This window comes from Capsicum annuum, chromosome 1 (assembly GCF_002878395.1).
Source record: "Capsicum annuum cultivar UCD-10X-F1 chromosome 1, UCD10Xv1.1, whole genome shotgun sequence".
NCBI classification, from domain to species: Eukaryota; Viridiplantae; Streptophyta; class Magnoliopsida; order Solanales; family Solanaceae; genus Capsicum; species Capsicum annuum.
The window spans coordinates 133,879,844-133,902,170 of record NC_061111.1 but is presented as its reverse complement, the minus strand read 5'-3'; the positions used below and the strand labels follow the sequence as shown (position 1 = coordinate 133,902,170).

At 35.1% G+C, this 22,327-nt stretch overlaps 1 protein-coding gene across 4 annotated transcripts; it reads left to right on the top strand.

The window, feature by feature from the left end:
- Positions 1 to 468: 468 nt before the first annotated feature.
- LOC107879567 (general transcription factor 3C polypeptide 3) lies at positions 469 to 20,378 on the top strand. 4 transcript variants are annotated; one of them, XM_016726589.2, is made up of 18 exons: positions 469 to 1,558; positions 2,554 to 2,668; positions 3,378 to 3,485; positions 3,888 to 4,069; positions 5,015 to 5,210; positions 6,672 to 6,929; positions 7,884 to 8,030; positions 8,266 to 8,344; positions 8,583 to 8,696; positions 8,782 to 8,951; positions 10,150 to 10,268; positions 15,370 to 15,493; positions 15,607 to 15,678; positions 16,095 to 16,221; positions 16,385 to 16,499; positions 19,275 to 19,465; positions 19,565 to 19,677; positions 19,847 to 20,378. In XM_016726589.2, exons 1-18 carry the CDS (start codon positions 1,203 to 1,205, stop codon positions 20,111 to 20,113), a joined length of 2,853 nt encoding a protein of 950 aa, XP_016582075.2. In that variant the 5' UTR covers positions 469 to 1,202; the 3' UTR covers positions 20,114 to 20,378. The 4 variants fall into 4 exon arrangements, 3 of the variants coding, with proteins under 3 accessions (XP_016582075.2, XP_016582080.2, XP_016582087.2); XR_001677001.2 differs by lacking the exon at positions 19,847 to 20,378 and adding an exon at positions 18,209 to 18,328 and having other exon boundaries at positions 490 to 1,558; positions 19,565 to 19,678; XM_016726594.2 differs by lacking the exons at positions 19,275 to 19,465; positions 19,565 to 19,677; positions 19,847 to 20,378 and adding an exon at positions 19,061 to 19,268 and having other exon boundaries at positions 490 to 1,558.
- Positions 20,379 to 22,327: the final 1,949 nt, after the last annotated feature.

Here is a 22,327-nt window from a genome sequence, read left to right as displayed (position 1 = left end):
GAGGATTACATAGAACTAGTCAAGTTCAGGTGTACCATGAATAAAACGTGACAAGTTCAGGGGGTAATCGATACTTCTCTCATATGCAATATTTTTTCTATATATAAAAATATTTTTTTATGATAATTAAAAAAATATTTTTTTCCTTTTTAAGCCCCTTTTTTTGGTATAATTTGCAAAGTTGAAAATATTGTTATAAGTTGCAATTTTCAATCTAAGAAAAGTTATTTGGATTTTTAATTTGGGCCCATATGCCACATGTGACAATGTTATTTGTCACTTTGAAAAGATAAGGCGTGTGAATTACACGCACAATACCTTTCAAGCTAGTTGTCATTTTGTGCACAATTGAAACAAATTTATTAATATTAAAGTACCTAATAGGTAATAGTCATAATTAAGGTGTCTAAGTGAAATGTCAAAACAACTTTAAAGGTTCATCAATGATTTAGGCTTATAAATTATGCCCAAGCATAATTTTAATATCCATATAAGCTCAGTTACACAAGCATAACCTAAGAGCCAAAAAAAAAAATAGCCAAAAGATATAAGTACAAATTATGCCCCAAGGCATAAGTGCATTGACATAAGTTAATGCGTAAAGAAAAAAGAAATTAAGTCCAACATAATGAATGATTTTTGTGACTCCAAGTAATATCCAGTTCAATGACTGAAGATATAGCTCAAAACATAAAATTTATTGATAGAAGTTATGTCACAGGATATAAGTTGAATGACTGAAGTTATGTTTTAAGGTAAGGGTTGTGTAAAAAGTCTTTTCCCATAAAGCACTTTAAGGTAGAAATTTTGCAGGTGAAACTAGATTTTATAAAGCAAAATTAGATCATATCTAAAAATACTTTACCTCTTAAATTTTCATTAAATAATCACTTATGTAACGATTGAAAATCACCAGAAAATAAACAAAAACTTGGAAATTTATCTTTGGGCCCTTGTGTTTAGTTGTCCTTGGGGTTAACGGCCCATGGAGCATATATCCCTCCTGATTAATTCCCCAGGTAAATCAAATCAAATGGTTGATGAAGAAGGAAGAAAAAAAGAAATAGAAGGAAAAAACAAGTGGTCACTGAGTGGTTTAATTGGGGGAGTTAATTGAAAGTGTTCACTGAGTGGTTTAATTGGGGGAGTTAATTGAAAGTGTTCACTCAAACTCACTCACAAGTCACCACTAACAAAAAGCAATGGAAGAAAAAACTTCAGGTTCAACTAGAACTGAATTTGATGCCTTGGAACACCCCATGGAATTGGAAGAAGATAACAACAACAGTAAAGAGGTTGACAATCAAAACGAAGAAGACGAGGACGGAGAAGATGACGAAGAAGAAGAAGAAGAAGAAGAAGAAGAAGAAGAAGACGAAGAAGAAGAAGATGGAAACGGGGATTATAGATTCCAATTTGGAGCTGAAATGGATCCTTTGTCATTTGCCGAAGAAGATGCCTTTGGACTCCAGCCATACCAACAATTTGAACGCCTCCAGCATCAATATGAAGCTCTCGCTGCCAAAAAACGTAAAGCTGTAGCTCTTCAACCTGCCAGGTACTTTTCATGCTCTCGCATTGACCCACTTCATTAACCACTAGCCACACCCTTGAGTGCAAATTTCTGAGATTTTTTGTCACACGGTAATCATTGTATCTATGTAGAACGAAAAAGTTCGTTTACTAGGGATATAACTAAAAGTTTGAATTTTGCAAAAAAAATTGATACTCTCTCCTTCCGAATTTGTATATATATATATATATATATATGTCATTTGTTATGTTTTACTTAGTTTTCAAATATGTAAATTTTATCCATGACCGACTTTATGTTCAAAATTAAACTTGTTTGATTATCGAAATTCAAACTGTGCCGCATAAACTCGTACAAAGGGAGTACTTTGCGGAAGTGGATGACGTACGATTATTTACAACCATCACCGGGTGTATTCTGTCTTTTCTTTCAGATAGTTCACATAATCAGTGCTCTCCTACTCCTCCTTTTACTCGTAAAATTTCAGCTCAAGAATAAGCATAGAAAGGTAAATAATTACCTTAATGGTTGCCAGATTTTTTTCTTTTGAAGTTCTGGTACTGAAAAGTTATGATAACCAAAATCTCGATACGAAGTTTGTTATCGGCACTATGGTCAGAATAGTGATCAGAGAGATGAAAGACTATGTATGGAGGACTTGGTGAATGCTGAGATACGCCAATTTTCTTTTGAATAAGTTGGTACATAATACACATATTTCTAAGTGTCAAAACACAATACTCAATGAAATTTGTGCAAAGTGAGATTATATCTAACTTAAACTTATAGCTCTTTTGATATTCTGATTCCTATATTCTAGCACTTCTAGCAATTCTGCTCTTGTAACTAGAGGGTGGGGTGGGGTGGGGTGGGGGGGTTGTGTGGAGTTGGTGTAATTAATTATCACTTTGATTGCAGAAGTGCTTACATGTTTCATCTTGATTTTGGACACTTAGCTTCTCATTGATCTTCGTTTTGTATTAATTTCTCATACCATGATGGGGGTTGAATGATTATAGTGAGGTCCCAGCAAAGAAACTTAGGCAAGAAGACCGTCAAGAGGATGGTCCAGGAGCAAGCTATGAAGAAATATTGGAAGCTATGAATTATGGGATGAAGAAAAAATCAAGGAAGGTATGATATACACTTGTTGTTTGCTTTATATTGTGTTGGCATTAGCAGTCTGGGCAAACTTTGAACTCCATTTACAAAATACTAAATCTAAGCAGACCATGGGCCCAAGCCCAACCTTGATAATTCATTTTTCTTGTATTCTTTTGTCTATTGTTTTTGTTCTACGATTCTTGAGGAACCATGACAGAATTGCTATAAAAAAACTAAACATATTCAGCTTATTAAAGTTTAGAAGACCAAATAATCTTCATCAAAAGTTTAGAAGACCAAAGAATAATTAAAGCGTTAATATTTAGTTTAAACTTCAATTGTATAACTGATTGCATCAAGGCAAAGCATATTGGTAAGAGTCATTTGGAAAAAAACATTACAAAAGCAAGCTGGTCATTGGGACTTAACTTGGACTTCAAAGATGTTATGGAAGACTAAAGCTGCAACAATACTCGTACCTTAACTATTCACACACCTTGTGAAGTTATCAATTCTCAATTAATTTTGGATGGTCTTTGATTATGTCTTGACTGTTCAGAACAATCTGAGATTGCAGCCATTTTTATTGAAATTAGTTTATTTAGGTAGTCTTTTTGCAACCTGTTATTTTATCCTTTCTTTATTTTGGGTTGCAAGTTCTTTTCGTTTTTGCATATTGTAAATATTGTTCAACCGCTAGTAATTTTGTGCTCACTATGTTATGTTGTACCGTATGTAGCTCAAAAAGAGAGGTCGACGGAAGGGATCAAAGAGTAAAGTTAGTCCAGAATTGAAAAGAAAACTTGGTGATGCCACTCTTCACTATGCACATGGCCGTTACGAAGAGGTATGCAGCTAGCGGCATGCATCCCTGATCTTGCTTGATCTGCATTTATAATTGTCTGCTTTGCATGTTGATATGATATCAAGATTGCATGAAAAACAGAATCTTATCGACATTGCACTTTCTCTACACAATAAAATATAGGAATTGACACATGAAGTTGCTATTTTATCTTTGTTGTTGTCAGTAATGGTCATGCTCTAAAAAAATGAACCTATTTTTACTTCTGAATATTTGTTCCTACTTGTTTTGATTGGTATTGTCGTCAGTTATATGTGAAATTTGTGCACACCTGTTGAAGAAGGTCTTTTCTGTTCTTGATGGATTTTCTTTAGGAAGGGCTCTATATCAGCTATTAGTCCTTCCATTTCTTATTTATCTCATTGTTAGTGTTCTCTGTTGCAGGCCAAACGTGTGTTGCGTGAAGTTATTCGTCTTTCGCCAAACCTTCCTGATCCATACCATACACTTGGCCTGATTTACAATGCTATGGGTGATAAGAAGAGAGCCATGAATTTCTACATGCTTGCAGCACATCTGTCACCGAAGGATGCATCTCTATGGAAGCTCCTGGTTGCTTGGTCCATGTGAGAATTCCTTGGACTTCTTATATCATTGTTTCTTTTTCTTTTTCTTTTTTTTCCTGTTGTATATACATTTCAAGAAAATCGCAGCTGAGCTGTTTACTTATATGTGGTGTAAAAATATGTTTTCCTTATTCCTTTTCTTATTTCATATAGGGCTGTATGATCATTCCTATGTGGAGTAGATTCCTGCATGTATTTAGAGATCCAGTGGTTAGGGGGAAAAGTGATCCCCTTGAGATCAAATCTTTGTCGCCAATGCGTTCTGTGATATCCCAAAATGCTGATCCCTTTCCGAAAGGGCTTTCTCTGTCCTTCGTTTCAACTTTGGTAGTTATTTATTATCCCTAATGGAAGTACATCCTTTGAAAACTAACACAAAAATTCCATTTTAATCTACTGTTCTTTAACCTTTGGAAAAAGTGAAGGAGACAGATATGCTGAGATGGATGGTTGAGGGTTCTTTGTGTCTCTTTTGTTTCTTAAAGACATTGAGGGAGATGACCAAAAGGATACAAATATATTTACTCCTTGTGTGATGTGTAGTGATAGTTTGGTCCTAAAGGAGCTCAAATTGATATACTTGTGGGGTGATAACAATCATTCTGCGCTAGGAATTAAGAAAGCATAAGTTTTGTGCATGTTGTGATGTTGATTCACAAAGTTCAGTTATTCTACTTATTGAGTGACAGCCTACGAAAGGATTTCTTTTTGCACCACATCTATTGTGCATTTAGTTTAGGAATGTGTTATGTATGTGACGATGGGCACTTGTCCTGTTTCCTTATAAACTCATGATGAAATAGCAGATATGTACTGTTCACCGTGTTTTTATTGCCAATTTTAGTTTTCGTTTTTAAAATTGCTGTATAAGCTTGCTCCTGTTTATTTTGCACATTTGGTGCTTCTTGAGTATTATCAGTTTAAAGATAACTTGTAACTTTACAGAGAGCAGGGAGATAGGAAACAGACCCGTTATTGCCTTTCCAAAGCAATAACAGCAGACCCTGAAGATGTTAGTCTTAGGTATGACAGGGCTTCAATATATATTGAACTTGGAGATTATCAAAAAGCCGCAGAATCATACGAACAAATTGCTCGTCTATGCCCTAATGACGTTGAAGTGCTTAAGACAGCTGTCCAGGTGTCTGCATCTATCCTTCCTTCAGCATCTGTTAAGCCTTTGTTGTCTCATTGATTTGCATGATGTTGTTGAAGAATCCCACATGGGATAAAAAGGGGATGAGTGGTCTCCTTATATGTTCTTGGGCAATCTGTCCCTCTTGAGCTAACTTTTAGGGTTGAATTTGGCCCAAGATCCAGTTATTTACATGTTCTGATGTCCAGCTCTGGGGTGAGGTGGGATGTTGAAGAGCCACATCGGATGACAAATGGATGAATGGTCTCCTTATATGGTCGTGAGGAATCCTCCCCTCTTGAGCTAGCCTCCTCCAATCACAATCCAATGAACCTTTTTCTCCAACTAGTTTCTTGAGCTATATCCATAAGAGCTGTCTTTCTTCACATGGGATGACAAATGGATGAATGGTCTCCTTATATGGTTGTGAGGAATCCTCCCCTCTTGAGCTAGCTTCCTCCAACCACAATCCAATGAACTTTTTTCTCTAACTAGTTTCTTGAGCTATATCCAAGAGAGTTGTCTTTCTTCTTTTCCTCCAACTCCCTTACTCCTTTCACCCTCTCGACTTCCATAACTCATTCATAAGTTCTCTCGTCTTTTTCTGTCCATCTGATTGTTCTTTGCAACCAGCCTGGTTAGTTGAAAAGAACTTACAACATTGTAATACATGGAGAAAGTTCTTGGAACGTCTGTAAGTGATTCTAGAGACAATGAAGCTAATGCAGGAAAGCAGTGATTCTTCTGGTGGCAGATCTTTTCTGATCAATGTTTGATGGCTCACCATCAGAATTTTCTCTTTCTATGCCATGAATTGGTAACTTGATGTTGTTTCTTTGAGGTTTTTTTTTTTTTTTTTTTTTGGATAACTGTGGTGTCCGGGCCAGCTTGCGCTCACCTCAACTAATTCCACGGGATACCTACCACCGTCAACAGGTACCAGGTAAGTCTGTCCATCAAGGCTAGAACAGATGGAAGAAATCACCTAGTGTTTGTCTCTGTTGGGAATAGAACCTAAGACCTTATGGTGCTCAACCCAACTTCATTGAACCATTAGACCACACCCTTGGCTGCTGTATCTGTGAGTTTTGTTGTATATGCATCCTTGCATCTATAACCTCTGATTATTGTTTCTATCAGGTTTATCCATGTAGTTGGAAAAGTTCCTTCGTGCTTGTACACATTTCCACTTTTTGAAAAACAAATTGTGTACTGCCAAGGAATTTTATCGTGCATAAGGCATTGCACTGGCACTTCTATGATTCTGTGAAGAGTGAACTTAGATCTGACAAATTCGTGAGCACATGCCAAGTGAATCATTATGAAAAAGACCGTTGCTTTAGTTCGATAACTACAGGATCTTCTCTATCTTTTTCTTTTGGGTCTATATATGATTTATGCTGTATCAAGTAGTACTTACTCTCATATTCCACTGTTATGAAATTGACTTCTTGTATACTTCGCCAGTATTACAGAAAATGTGGCAAGCATGAGTACGCTGTTGGTATCCTGGAAGACTTCCTTAAAAATCATCCAGCTGAAGCTGATTTAAGTGTGATACATCTGTTAGCTGTGATACACATGGAAGACAATGCACATTTAAAAGCCCTTGATCTAATTGAGTGTGCAAAGCAAAGATATTTTACTGGGAAACAGATGCCCCTTAATTTAAGTATCAAAGCTGGAATATGTCATTTACATCTTGGCCATATAGAGGATGCAAAGGTTTGTTTGAGCTTGATCTTGTAGTTTCTTATTGCTTATAGAAGTGCCATCTCTCGTAGTAACTCTGCCATGTAGAGTTCTTTATGCAATGTAAAGGCTATCAAGTGCAGTAGTTCATACATAATAAGTGATGCACGGTATTCTGATGAGATAACAGTGGAAGTGTGAACAATTTTCTCTTTTTCACGTGCTACTGGAATCATGGCAACTGGACTAGGTTTCCAGAATTGTTCTATTTTCCTCTTATTATTAGCTGCTGTCTATGGGTTACATGTGGGTGTTTCTGTTCAAGGGAAACTATCTGTCTGAGATTCCATTTGAGAGCTCCTGCATACTTCTATAACATAACGATGGAAAAGCTAAATGCGGTTGCGAACTAAAACTTTGTACCATCAGAAATTAGAATGCTACTTTCAGTTATGTGGGACCATAACTAGATGTAGTAGTGCTAGATGAGATACTAGGTAAAGTTAAACCTAATATATAGGGGAGAACATGCAGAATAGGACCCATATGGGACTCATAACTTTATGCTAATGAGATAAAGTGACACTAAAGTGGCCCACATAGGACGGTAATTTTCTGAGGTGAAGATTGAGGAACAGGGGGACTCTTGACAAAATGAGGTTCAGAAGCACTTATACATCTCAAGTTTGGCTAAGTATTTCTTAATTATGACCTCAGACCATAGTTAGAACCCCGAATGTCACAGGTTGTAAACTTCTTTATTTGGCCCAGAGCTTAGTCTAACCCTGAAGTGAAATCCAATCTTACCTCTCCTAAATACCCTGTTCTACGACATCAACAAAATCATACCCAGTGTATTCCCACAAGTGGGGTGTCTGGGGAGGGTGGTGTGTACCCTATTTCCTTGTCTCTTAAAATTCTGTACTATTTCTGTATGAATTTTAATTGAAGTTATCTGCTATTCTTACTTTGTCAAGCAATGTGCAGATTATTTTCAGTGCTGTACAATACGAAAATGCATCTCAACATCCTGACATAGTCACCGAGGTCGCGGACTCCCTTATGACCCTTAAAAATTATGAATCAGCTTTGAAGTACTATTTGATGCTTGAAGGAGATGAGAACAAGAATAAAGTAAAGAAATAACACTCCCCTTTTTTTACTGCTTATGTGTACGCTGCAATATTTTATCCTTTCACTTGGAAGCACATTATATGTGCCCTTTCTATACTATCAAGTAGTCCGACCATGCTCAATTGATCTTTCGTCGAGAGGAACAATGTTAGAGCTATCAACTAGTAAAGCATATCCATCTTCTGTAACTCCTTTTATTATCTTTTGGTGGGTAATCCATTTCAATCCTTTTCAGGGCTATTTACACTTGAGAATTGCCGAGTGTTATGTATATTTGAGGGAAAGAGTACAAGCAATTGAGTACTTCTATAAAGGTACCCACATAGGATATGATTTTTATATATATATATATATATGATACAGTGTGTGTGTGTATATATGTATGTATTGGTGCATAGACTTCATTAAATGCTTATAACTCTGGTGTGACATAACCTACCTCCTCATCTATGTACTCTCCTGCAGAATGGGTTTATTTTGTGTTGTGATTTGCTTAATCTGTTGATGTTTCAAATCTACGCAATGCCTTTACCTGATTGATTTTCTTTTCAGCTGTAAATGAACTTGAGGATAGTGTTGATGCTCGATTAACTTTATCATCGATCCTCCTTGAAGAACACAAAGATGATGAAGCAGTTTCTGTGCTTTCCGCTCCTAAAGAATCAGGTATAAATCATTTACTTGGGATACTTTTAGCATTCTATTATGTGAATCCTTTTAAAATTTTAAGAGTTCTGTGGTTCATTTCCAGAATCTTCAGTTGACTCAAGTTCTGGTAAACCAAACACTTGGTGGCTTAATAGCAAGATAAAGCTGAAGCTTTGCCAAATTTATAGAGATAAAGGGTCACTAGAGGCTTGTGTGGATGTTATTTTTCCTTTGATTCGTGAGACATTGTTTCTTAAGTCTGTCCAACCAAAGGTAAGCTTCCTCTTTTCACTTATGACCCCAAATTTTGCTAGTGTTAGGGATGGTTTCTTTTAGAAAGTGATATTTCAATCAGTGAGTCGGGTGGGAAGGGGGGTGGCATTGACATGAAAGTTTCTTCACGCAGCTCAAAAAAATCTACTTATAACCCCAAAAGAATAATTTTTAGACTTGAAACTTGCGTAGCAATCATTCACTGTCACTATACTTACTAGCTTACACATCTGGGCGACTTGCTTGGGAAGCTGCAATCACAATTAACAACTTCCTGGCTGGGATTTACTGGTGTTTCTAGTCCTACAAAATGCATTCTCCTCTGCCCCCAAATCCTCCATACCCACTTCCCTAGCAAAGTATTGTTGAAGACCTTGAGATATTTCATCCCCATCCCTGTGGCTGATCTCTCGAATTCACTAAATGTTGCTTGTTCCTTTGTATTCCATAATAAGTTGTGCTGAAGTCTTTGCAACTTGTGTCACTTTACAAGGTCAAGGACTGCAAAAGTGACATGAATGTTTGAAGTAAGGCATTTCAAGTGTTGAAGATATTTCTCTTTGAAGTAAATTGATGCATGGAAGGTCAAAGTTATCTTGGACATGGGTGTTCTAGTTGCATTGTTTTGTAGAGATGTCCATCATTAGTACCCAAATAGAAGCAAATATGTGTATTTACTTTTAAGTCCAAGCCATAACCATACTAGAAATTATGTGTATTTACTTTTAAGTCAAGTTGTTTAATCATCCAGAACAAATGTCCAATTGTTAGCATCAAAAAAAAAAGTCTCAGAGATTACCTTGTATATCTAACTTGTTCTCTGTGTTGTTATCTCAGTGTTGTTAAATGCACGCTTAAGTCCTGAAACTCAGTGAAGTCCCTGTTGTGAGCTTCGTCGCGCTTAATAGTGCTTTAATGCAGGTGTCAAGGAGCTAAGGCATGTGCTCCTTCATCAATGGGTTTTGTCTTTAAGGGCATATATTATATACATAGCTTAGTCATAGTTTTCCATAATTATTGTTTGTGCTTATAGCTACATTTCTTATGTTAGATTTCTATTTTTTAATTCCACTGGCGGCCCATGCTTTAATTGCATTTCACACTTAAAGCTCCAACAAGCTTTTTGACGCGCTTTTTGCACTTTTCACCCCTGAATACTCTGCTTGTTCTTTCTTTTGATTGGTGGATATATTTTTAGGTTAAAGTACGGAGAAGGCTGTCTAAAAGTGTTCTAAATCAAAGAATCAAGGTTGTGGACGGTCACCGAACAGATACCATCTTTCATGGCTTTAAGCCTGTAGCTTTGGCATCTGATCTGTGAGTTTTACTTTTACCATGTGTTTTTTTATTTCCACTCCTCAGCTGAAGATTCTATGGGCATAAGTTGCCAACCAAGAAGTTTCAGGGGTCAAGCTTATATAGCTAAGTGTTGTTCGTGAAATGTTTTTTGAAAAAAAAAGAAAAAAGAAAAAGCTCTGCTCATGGACAATTTGTTTCATTTACACTTATATCATTTACTTAAAATAGATTTGGGTGCATTTTTAGACATTTTACTAATTCAACTTGATGTTAAATTTATGTAAGGACAGGTATACCCTTAGAAATTATTGGCACACATGGAGGTTGTACTGTTCATTTCTTTTCAAGATGTGAAAGTTCTTGAGAATTAGTCTAGATTGTGGTGAAATGCCTGTTATATGCCTAGACCGAGTTGCTTCTTAGTGATATCCCGGTTTCATAGGCAAAACATTTAAAAAGAGGAAGGGAAGTGCTTATCTATAAACAAAAAAGAAAAGAAATAGTGGAGGAGATTTGGATTAACTTTCTACTTGATTAAAAAGATCTGTATCAACTTACTATAGTCTGTGACAAGGATGAATTATCGAAGAGCTGTTGATCCTATGATTGTGAGCACTTCACAAACCACCGACCTTAAGAAAGTGATGGATAAAATTTCTCCAATTAAGCTCTTTACATGTTAATCAAAGCAAGATCAGTGTCTTCAACCTTTTCCATGCTTAGGAAACTGGACGTTTCTTGTCAAGAGTGATACCATTACCTCTCCTTTTCTAGTGCTTGTTGTTGACTGTCTCCTTCTTCGGAATTATTATTAACAGAGTCATGCTCCACTTTCTATATCATGCCAAATGGTTTTGTGGATGCTTCCCTAAGTCAAAAGCTAGAATTCGTTTACTTGAGATGACAGATGTTGTATTTTCATACGGAGATTCTGCTAGTATACTGATGATATGGGGTGTCAACTAGGTGGGTTGGGTTAAGAGACATCAATGATTCAACCCGCTTGATAGTCGATATTGTTGGGTCAAATATGTTTTGAATAGCAGGCCTGCCCAACTTTATTTTTGATAAGGTAACAATGTATTCATCAGTACCAATTTGGTACTGGCAATCAAAGACAAAAATAGGTACTAATACATGATCGTTGTTTCTTACAGGGAATCAAAAAAATCTACCATTGACTCTGCATCATTTATATAGTTCTCTTTATACCAGAATTGAAAAAATGATACAGTTCAGTTTACTTCTTTGGCTAGGACTACTTTTTCCCTCAAAACATCTATGATTCCTTTCTGTCCACATAATCAACCAACTACCTGTTGGGTTCATTTTCCACCGTTGCTTCTGCCTGTTCCTTGTTTTGATATCATTCCAGCACCATAGCAGGTGCTTGGTGTCCTTTGGCATCATCCCCTGAATTCCTGCCAAGGAAAGGAATAATTGTGACAGAATATCTGTAATCTTGCAATGCAGGAAGAGATGGATATTGCTTTCTTCCATCTCGACACAAGAAACACCTGGAACTCCACTGAACCTCTTCCAATGGAGAACTTCATGGGTCAGGCATACTTTCTTGGAAGCTAACCAGATGAAACATATGACATTGAAGGGAACTTTTGACTTCCATATAAGCTTCCATGGCCACACAGGAGGATGTCACGACCCGATTTCTCAAGTCATGATGGCGCCTACCTTATCCCACAAGTAGGCAAGCCAAGCCATAGCCCGGGATAATAGGTAACGGGCTAACAGGCAGGAACCAGAAAAGATCGCGTATAATGATAACAGTAATAATAGTAAGTAAAAAATCAAGAAGGAAACATATATAATATATCAAAACGAGAAAAGAAAGAAAGGACCAAACATACAAACGGATCCCTCCCAAGACCTGGTAAGGTCAGTACTCGAGCCACTTCTAAAAGATACCGAGAGCACTAGACAGAATCTAACACAACATGTACAAGTAGTCTCGAGTACAAAGGACTAAACTAGAGTAGATAGAGGAGGATCAACCTCGGAAGACAGTAAGCTCACCCTGCTTTGAATAAGTACGGAAAGGTAAGAACCACGCCAACGCCGATTGCTAGTACTCGGATTTACATCAGGGAAAAGATGCAGAAGTGTAGTATATGAGCTCCAAAGCAATGGGTACTCAGTAGGCTTCATCAGTCTGACTGAACTCAATATAGAAAAAGTATAACTGCAATGTGAGGGTGTAATCTAAGTCAACAGTAGTTAGGGATAAAAAGGTGAACAACTACCAAGCTATGCAAATTTGGTAAAGGAATAAATATAAGCGATACAGAAAATAAATGACGCAGTAATAATAGACAAATCAAACATAACCTAACTGGGTCCCATAAGCCCGCTAGGCACACTGAAGAACACAATTAACCCGACCGTACCCCCATAAGCCGGGGGGACACACAAAAAGTAATTAAAGAAAATAAGCATAAATAATCCGCAACTGAACTGATCCCAAGAAATCATAGTAGTCATCTAGATGTGCACCGAGCTTGAACTGATACCAATGGGTAGTAACGAGAGATCAGATGCCGGGCTCAAACCGACAATGGTGGATAATAACAAGAGACCATATGCCGGATTCGAATCGAAAATAGTGGGTAATAATGAGAGGCCGCATTTATGATATACAAACAAAACTCATAATCAGATGCCAGTCTCGAACTGGAACTCAGCGGAACCACAACTCCCAAAACAACCATAATCAGTACCAAAACTCTCAAACCATCACAACCAGATGCCGAACTCGAACCGGAACTCATAGTAACCATAGCCAATTATAATATTAAAATCCAAATCATACCATAACCAATGTCAAAGTGGTACCAAAATTCACAATCAATGATAGAAATAAAGTATATGCTGAACCTAAATCGGAACTAAAATACATTTAATTAACCATTCGCACATATTAATTAAAAAGGAGAAAAATTCAAGGTTTCACAACTTAATTCACATCCTAAAGTGCTAGATGCTATATTATAGTGAAAGGTAAAATGTCAAAATTTACTAGAATCGGATCCTAACCTGGATAAATAAGACATGTTATATATATATCAAACGGTACGCAACTACAAGTACTTATCCAAAACTAGCATAATAGTACACAATTTCAGTAAATAAGCTCAATTTGAATGTAGGGTAAGCCTAGCCTACCTGGACGTCAAAGCTAAACTGTCTCTCCGCGAAGCCTCGGGATAGTGCCACTAAACCCGAGCTTGGATAACTTGACATAATAATTGCTTATCCTTCGAGAGTTAAGTCAAATATCAAAGACATAGTCTAAAATGGGTAAATGGAACTGGAACATAGCAGCAGTTTATGTAGCTGATGATATATATATATATACACACACCCTCCGTTTAAAAAAGAATGACTTATTTTAATTTGGCACGGAGTTTAAGAAAATAAAGAATATTTTTAAATCTTATGGTCTTAAATTAAAGTTATGTCAATTGTACCAAAATGTCCTTTAATCTTGTGGTTTTAATGATGCCACGTGGAAAGTTGGAATTAAATTGTTGCCAAAAAAAATAAAGGTCATTCTTTTTAAAACAGACAAAAACGAAAAGTAGGTCATTCTTTTTTAAACGGAGGGAGTATATATATATATATATATATGTATGTGTGTATGTCAAAGTAAAATAGATTTTGCCTACTATCTATAGTATATACGGCTAATAATATATATTAGGCCCGTTCAGTAGCTAAGTGTCCAGCTTTAGACTTAAATAAGATATGTGGCATCAGTGTAACACCTTAAAACAATGTGGCAACATTCCAAATACAACAAGAAAACTTCTTGTTCCTTAGTTACTTACACGTATGAATTTAATTTATTCTATTATATATATATTCGGGTATTGCATGGGTTCGTAGTAAAATAAATATAATATTTTGAATATTATTTCTAATAAAACCTCTATTATATGATAATAATATTTTAACATATCTAGATTTACTATCTCCGCTTAAAATATTAATAGACTATAACAAGTTATTATAAAGTAATATACACATATCATAAATAAAGAATTTTTTATAAAGTTAAAAATATTCTAGAAGGGTAATAAATTATATATCTACCAAATGCCAATTTAAATTAAATATTTCACAATATATTAGATATTACTAAAATTCTCAAACGAACCGTCTGGAACCGAACTATCAATACTAGCAAGTCACAAATAACTTGGGGCAGATACCAAAAATGTATAGAAACACAGAAAATGACCGTGAGGGTCATTACAAAGGATGAGAGCCTAATGGCTTAGACAACAGAGAGTATGCAGAGCTCTTGCTGTTTCCTCCATTCCAGAGCACCGAGTCCTCTGCATCCCGAGTACCATGAAAATTCTCCAGAACTTTTAACAATCCAGCCACCCTGCCAATCTCCTAAACATTCAACATCTTCCGGAGAGAAAAATTCCACCCCTGCACATTCCATGCTCCTTCTATTGTAGTTTCAGGTGTAGATGTTAAGCAAAACAGATCTGGAAATGGATCTTCTAGAGGACCATGCCCTTATCAATTATCACACCCAAATGAATTTTTTTTTCCAGTACCAACTCTGAGCCCAATGTTTAGAGCATAGTCCTCCCAGGTTTTCGAAACTGTCTTCCATATGCTTTTTCCATTAAGACAATTGACTGAGTAGGCGATCCACTGTCCTTGCTGCCCATACTCTAATCGCTCTCTTCCACAAGGTGGATAATCTAGGCATGTGCTAGTTGGTCTGGACCCCACAGTTGTAAAAAATGCATCATATTATAGTTACTTTTTGCATCAATGATTAGGGTTACGAAGACAAACTTGGAGAAAGGTCACTAAAATTATCCCTTAATTATTTCACATACACTACATGACAGTAAATTTGGGACTGATTGGGTAGGTTGCATAGACTTGGACTACAAGAAGAGGACATCGATGAGGAGATCTCTGAATTTTAACAGAATTTATTGGGACCTTTTTCCACTCATTTACCTGCGATCCCACCTGCTGTATTAAGGAAGGATATATAATAAGATATATCTCAGCAGTGGCTGGTAATGTCTGATCAAATAATTTATCTAATTTATCTTTTGGCTTTTGATAGGTCAAAAGCTGCAAGAGCAAGAAAATTGCTTCGGAAGAAAGAAATGTTAAAAGAAGCAAAAAAAGCTGCAGCTTTGGCTGCTGGAGCTAACTGGAAAAGTGACGATTCGGATAGCGAGTCTCCTGTGAGAAGCTTATAGCCAATGTCTTCTGTTATTGTACATGTTACATATTGTTTAAACCTTGATTTTGACCTAATATTTCCTTCTCTTTCTTGTATGCTTTCTTAATTCTTAAGGAACATGTATACCGAGAGCCTCCGCTACCAGATCTTCTAAAAGACGAGGAACACCTGTGTCTTATTGTAGATGTTAGTATTTCTTGCTTCCCGTCTCATTTCTTTCTTTTATTTTGAACTACTTCCTGTCCTTGCTTTCTTTATTTTTTGGATTGTGACCTTATTCTTTCGTTTCCTTAATGAGCATGTATGTTTCATGTCATTGTTACTCTTGTTCCGTTTTCACACATTAATGCACTTCTCGAGTTTTATTCTTTTTTAAACAATACATGCTTACAATTTTTATATCAGTACAAATACAGTCATTTAGTCTAAGCAGAGGTATGAGATGTCTCCTTTGACATGTGTAGTTGAATATGACCGCATACATGGAAAATTTCAATGCTAAATGGATCTCCAATTCGCTTCTGATTCTTTGCTTGCCCTTTTAACAAGTGCTCGTAATTCTGTCAGACTGCAAATTTTCACTTAAAAGTTTCTTTTTGTAGCTCTGCAAGGCTTTAATATCCTTGCAACGGTATTGGGATGCACTAGAGATAATTAATCTCTGTCTAAAATTGGCATCCAGCACATTGTCTGTTGAGAAGAAAGGGGAGCTGCAAGCTCTAGGAGCTCGTAAGTTTCAGCTTGTAGTGTTAACATTCTCTCCCTTTGCTTTTGTTTGCACAAACTACTTTGAGACATCTGTTGACAGGTTGAGATATACTTGGTTGAGTAACGTTGTAAAGAGAAAGGCAGAGATGCATGTTTGTTAAAACATTCTTTTTCTATCTTGTAGAAGTAGGATATAACATTGCTGATCCTATCCATGGGTTTGATTGTGCACGTTCCATTGTCAGTCAGCATCCTTACAGCTTTGCAGCATGGAATTGCTACTACAAAGTAATATCAAGGTATCAGCAGAAATTTTATCAGTATTCTGAACGCTCTTCTGGTTTCGTGGTTAGCACTAGTGGGAACGCTTTCTGTTTCCCCTGTTCTATAACAGGTGCTCGGCGGAATTAACTGCATAATAGAGGAAATTAACTGTTTGTAAATGTTTGGTTGCACTCGCTGATCTGCTGAACTCCAATTAGTTGAGATTGAGAGAATGTGGCTAATAAGTTTCGTGTGCGTAAAGTATGTTGGAAATATTTCATACTGTGCATTCAATCGATTCACATTTTACATACACCATTGAAGTAACAAGGATTGTTTCTGTGTGAGCATTTTGGGGGACTAAGTTGTCAGCAAGCACTGGCGTGCATTGATTCTTAGGATTTATTTATCCTAAGGGGTTGTTTGGTTTGAATACAAATTATGATGAGATTAGTTATGATGAGATAAGTTATGCTGGGATAAGTTATATTGGGATTAATTATGCTGGAATTATTTCTTATTGAGTGTTTGGTTTGTTATAATCAAAATAATATGTATGGTATAATTTCTAAGAATAAGTTAATTGATTACAAAAATACCCTCCATCTTATTTAGCTTTTGTTATATAATTTCTTTTCAAACTTAAAATATTCATTCTTAAAAATAAAACTTCCATCTTATGTAGCTTTTTTATTGTATGTGCATTTCCATGATTATGTCGTGTGTATTTAAAAATAAAATTTTCAACTTATTTAGATTTTTTTTTTTTTGTGTGTGCGCCTTTCCATGATTATGTCGTTTGTGTTTTAAAAAAAAATCTTACTACATCTTATTTAGTTTGAGATAAAAGTCCCAGCTTAAATTTGTTAAAGTAAAAGAGGATTTGTTGTTTATGTCACTTCATTTATACACATATCACTCATATACTGTAAAATATTAAAATTCATTTTAATTGATATAAACAATATCAATTTTCAAGTTATTAAAAAATTATTAATTTAAAATATGTAATTCAACAATGGAGTCAATATTTTTATTCAATATTTTTATTATTCTTAAGAGAAATTAATATATATATAAACATAATAATTAGTCAAATAAATTTAACCTATAATATATTCATAAATAAAAAATTTTATATAGTGTAATTTTTTAAATAAAATATATGAAAATTTGTCATAAAATAACGAGTAGTGGAGGTTGTGAATGTTATTATAAATGGTATTAAAAATATTGTGTATATGCATGGATGTGAAAAGTGATTATAAAAAGGGTTTGTGGGGGTACTTTTGTCATTTTAATTGCTTTAACCAAGGATAACTTATCATGGTATTACTATACCACCATGAGGGAGGGATAACTTATCCCGGTACTAATTAGTAATCCCGGGATAAGTTATCCTAAGTTGTACAACCAAACAAGCCATTGTGAAGTATTAACATTTTATCCCGGGATTATTTACTCTTATCCCTCACACCAAACGACCCCTAAATGTACTACAGAAAATTCTTGGAGGGACATGGCAGTCATTGGTCGTGTTGGAATCCACCACCTGTCCAGTAGTATTTTGAATATAACATTTATGCATTCTGTTTTTAATCGGTAAAAGATAAAGACAATCACATTAAGGCTATGAATAGCTATTTGATTCATGCTCCTTGTTTAACTTCTTTCCTTCATAACTTAAATAGAATGATATTATTTTGTATTATTTGAATTCACTTTGACATCTTTAACTGTACAGCTTACAGGAAATTCAAATTATCATATCCTATACTCTTAACAAATGAAAAGTATAATGATGTATTCACACCCAACATCAATAACATACCCAGTGTAATCCCACAAGTGGAGTATAAGAAGGGTAAGATGTACGCAGACCAACACCTGCTTGTATTAGTCTTTGTGCTATTGTATCATTTCCACCACCCTGCTTTTCCTGTAGCATTTTGGGAATCGTCAAGACTATCAAAAGACAATTGATTTATGCTCCTTCCTATTTTGCTTAAAGCTGTTGATTGACGTCTGTCCTTCAACATCATATTTACAGTTATCAGCAAGTTAATTGACATAAATAATTGTATTTTATATTATTTTGGATTCGCTTTGACATCTTTAGATCTCCTAGCGCTTCGCGTATTCCAATCATTAGTTCCATACTCTAATAAATTAAAATATAATATTGTATTCCGACTTTCTAAAATCAATATTTGTGCTTGCTAAAGAAGGTGGTTTAGTTTGGGAAGGAGGAACTATCTTATGCATTCAGTGTAGATACAGCTCTCAAATTTGAACTTTCAATGTAGATATAGTTCTCAGACTTGAACTTACACAATTAATTATTACTTTTAGGGACTTGGTTTTTTTCATGGGATGCTTTTCTTTGATTGTTTTTCTGTCAGCTGTAGTTTTGAAACTAAAGCAATACATTTCTGTGATCTTGTCTTATTTTCTTGAATGTTATTTTCTTTATTTAGATTGTTAATGTATATAAACTGTAGCATTCTGGTTTGAATTTTACAATCTCAAAACTTGATTATTCACACATTCAGTTCAGTTGTAACTAAGCTGTGATGCACAAAAAATATATTTGCAGGAGAGCGTCAGCGGAAAATAGTTACTTGAGAGTTGATAGGACAGTGAATCTTGTCCAGAATAAGATTTTGAAGCCTTTAAAGATAGAAAAGAAAAACCTTTATTCATGAAAAAAACAAAAAGAGAACCCCTCCTTTTACAAATTCATTACGGCATGATCTAATTTCTGATTTATATTGTAACTTGTTTGTTTGATTATGAATGATCACGTGCAGACTAGATAATCGACATCCCAAACATAGCAAGTTCTTGAACAATATGCGTATCAAACACAAAGATTGTGTACCACCAATCGTTATTGCTGGTCATCAGTTTACCACGATCTGCCATCATCAAGATGCAGCTAGAGAATATTTAGAAGCTTATAAGCTGATGACAGATAATCAGTTGATAAATCTCTGTGTGGGTATGGGTTTCTTCTAGCAATCAAATAAAAGAAGGCAGAGTTGAAATTGTTTTTTTATCTTTCATGGTACCAATTTCAAGGTTTGACTTTTGTTTCCAGGAAGTGCTTTGATAAATGTAGCTCTTGGATTTAGACTTCATAACAAGCATCAGTGTGTACTACAGGGAATGGCGTTCCTGTGTAATAATTTAAGGCTTTCAAAAAACAGACAGGTTCCACTTTCAACTTGTCTAGCCTTCTTGTCTTTAGGTCTGGTGTCTGCTTTTATAAACAAATATGAAAACGACTTTTGACAACCTAATGTGTAGTCTTTCTCGTTTCCATTACATCAACAGAGAAATGTTGGGGCATCTAAAGGAACTCCTTCAATCTCTCTTGCAGGAAGCACTTTTTAATATTGGTCGAGCATGTCATCATGTTGGTCTTGTTTCTCAAGCTGTCATATACTATCAAAGGGTACTTGACACTCGTGAAGACGATTATCCCATCCCAAAGCTTCCTAATGAGAACTCTGATCCCGTGGAAAATAGAAAACCGGGTTACTGTGATCTCCGCAGAGAAGCAGCATACAATCTGCACTTGATTTACAAAACCAGTGGAGCACATGACCTAGCAAGACAGATACTGAAAGATTACTGTACCGTATGACACAATCTCCACGAGCAGTGTCTGCTTCGGCTCAAAACGAATAGGCTAGTAGTCTTGAAGCTAAGGAGAATTCTTTTAACTGTTCGTTGTCGGCCATACAATATGTGTCATAATACTTATTCTTCTTTAAGATTTTGAGTTCTTTGTATCTAGCTAGGCCTACTGAATTCATTTTTTTCACCATCACTAACTCTAGAATTTATTGACAATAACTACTACCAAATTGTCCGTCCTTTTATTTAATTTGATGAAGTGGTTCTCCTAACTTTTGGCATAAGCTGCTTCATGTATCAAGGCCCCAACTCAAGGGCACGTTGATATCGGCCAAAAGTATGAAACCCCAAGGACCTGCGTGCATGATCTTTTCCTATCCAAGTTTGATCTGCTTGCTGGTAAAACTAAACAAGGAGAAGCAAAGTGAGAATGAGAATTAAAATACCCAGTTCACAAGTGGAGTTCGGAGAATGTATTCAAATCTTATACCTAAATTTGTGGAGGTATAAAAGTTATTTCTGATACGAATGAACAATTTGTATGTTATACTGATTCGCCTCTGTGGGCTGATCTTATCAGATTGGATATGGATCAACAACTCAAACCAAACAACCAACAGACCAAATAGCATGACCCAAAAGTTAGTTCGAACTCTTTCAACGTGAGGTCTATTAGGTTGAGAAAATATTTAGGCTTGTTAGCGAACTTCTGGTATTAGTATATATATATATTTTCTGAAAATTACATATATACACTAACTAAATTTACCTAATTACATAAAACCCCAAATGGGTAAAATATTTACACATATCCCAAATTATTTACATAAATCCCTTCACTTTCAATTTTCTCTCTTAAACATTATACATCTCACAATTCTAATTTCTCTTCCATAATTCACTCAAATCACTTTACTTTTAACTTTTAATTTACTCCGGTCACTTTTCTATCTTATTAAACAATTATTTATTTCCTCTCTCTTTCCCATTTACTCTTTACTTTTCACTTTTAATTTACTCCAATCAATTTTTTATCTCATTAAACAATTCGTTATTTTCTCTCTTTCCCATTCAATTTCTTTCTCTTTTTCATATGAAGAACATGAAGAACATTTTTTAATACATTTTTTCATGCTCAAATTCAATCAATCATATACGTAGAGGTTACCAATTTGTAAGTTATCAAACATTTGTTGGACTTACCTTATTCAGATTCTTGTTTGGTTTCAGGTTGATTTTTATGAAATTACCTTATATTGCAATCCCATTATAGGTTGTTAGTTGATTTTTTCAGCTTTTTTTTTTTTTTTTCATATAATACAAGTAAGATCTTTTAATTTCTTGTTTATAGTTGCGATTGCTTAATCAATATAGTATAAATTTCGTAATGAATTCTCGTTCCAATTTTAGTTTAGGACTTAGTCAGCTAGATTCTCAAGAAAAAAAATTACGTTGCTTTTGTTCTTGGCATATTTAATATTATACATTTATATTATTTGATTATACATTACTTTTTCTTTAGACTAATGTATAATATTATCCTTCTGCTTTATATTCCATTATGTTTTATAATAGTTGTCAGTAAAACATCATGCATATTGTATGTTATCCAATGTATAATATCATATCATACATGTGAACCAATTTATCATTTTTTAATGTTGTTTGTGTTTTTCATGTTCTTTAGATGTTGTTGAAGAAGACCATTCAAAAAGTGGTGGTTTGATCCAAAAAGAAGAAGAAAAAAGTGTGGTCTTTGTTTGTCTTAAAATTTATTCCAAGAAATATAAGAGAAGAAACAAGAAAATAAGGAATTGAAAAGTCTTGTTATCCAAAAGGGGGGACAAACACTTTGAGCCAACAACCTTTCCAAAAAGGTGAAAGAAAGTCATATATTCTTGAAATTGGAAAAAAGAATCCAAGGCTTGTGAACCTAGAATATGATATCATACATGTAAACGAATTTATCATACATGTGAATCAATGTATAATAATGATATCATACATGTGAAGCAATTTATCATGTGTGAACAATACTATACATTCGAATGTTTAATGGAATGGCACAATTTCATTATACAATGATTTGAATGTATAACAGCATATTAGACATTCGTAAGTTTACTGAAATGATATAGTTTCATTATACATAGGCTTTAATGTATGCTAATATATTACACAAAGAGAAAGCAAATGTAATATTGAAAATTTTCATAACCAA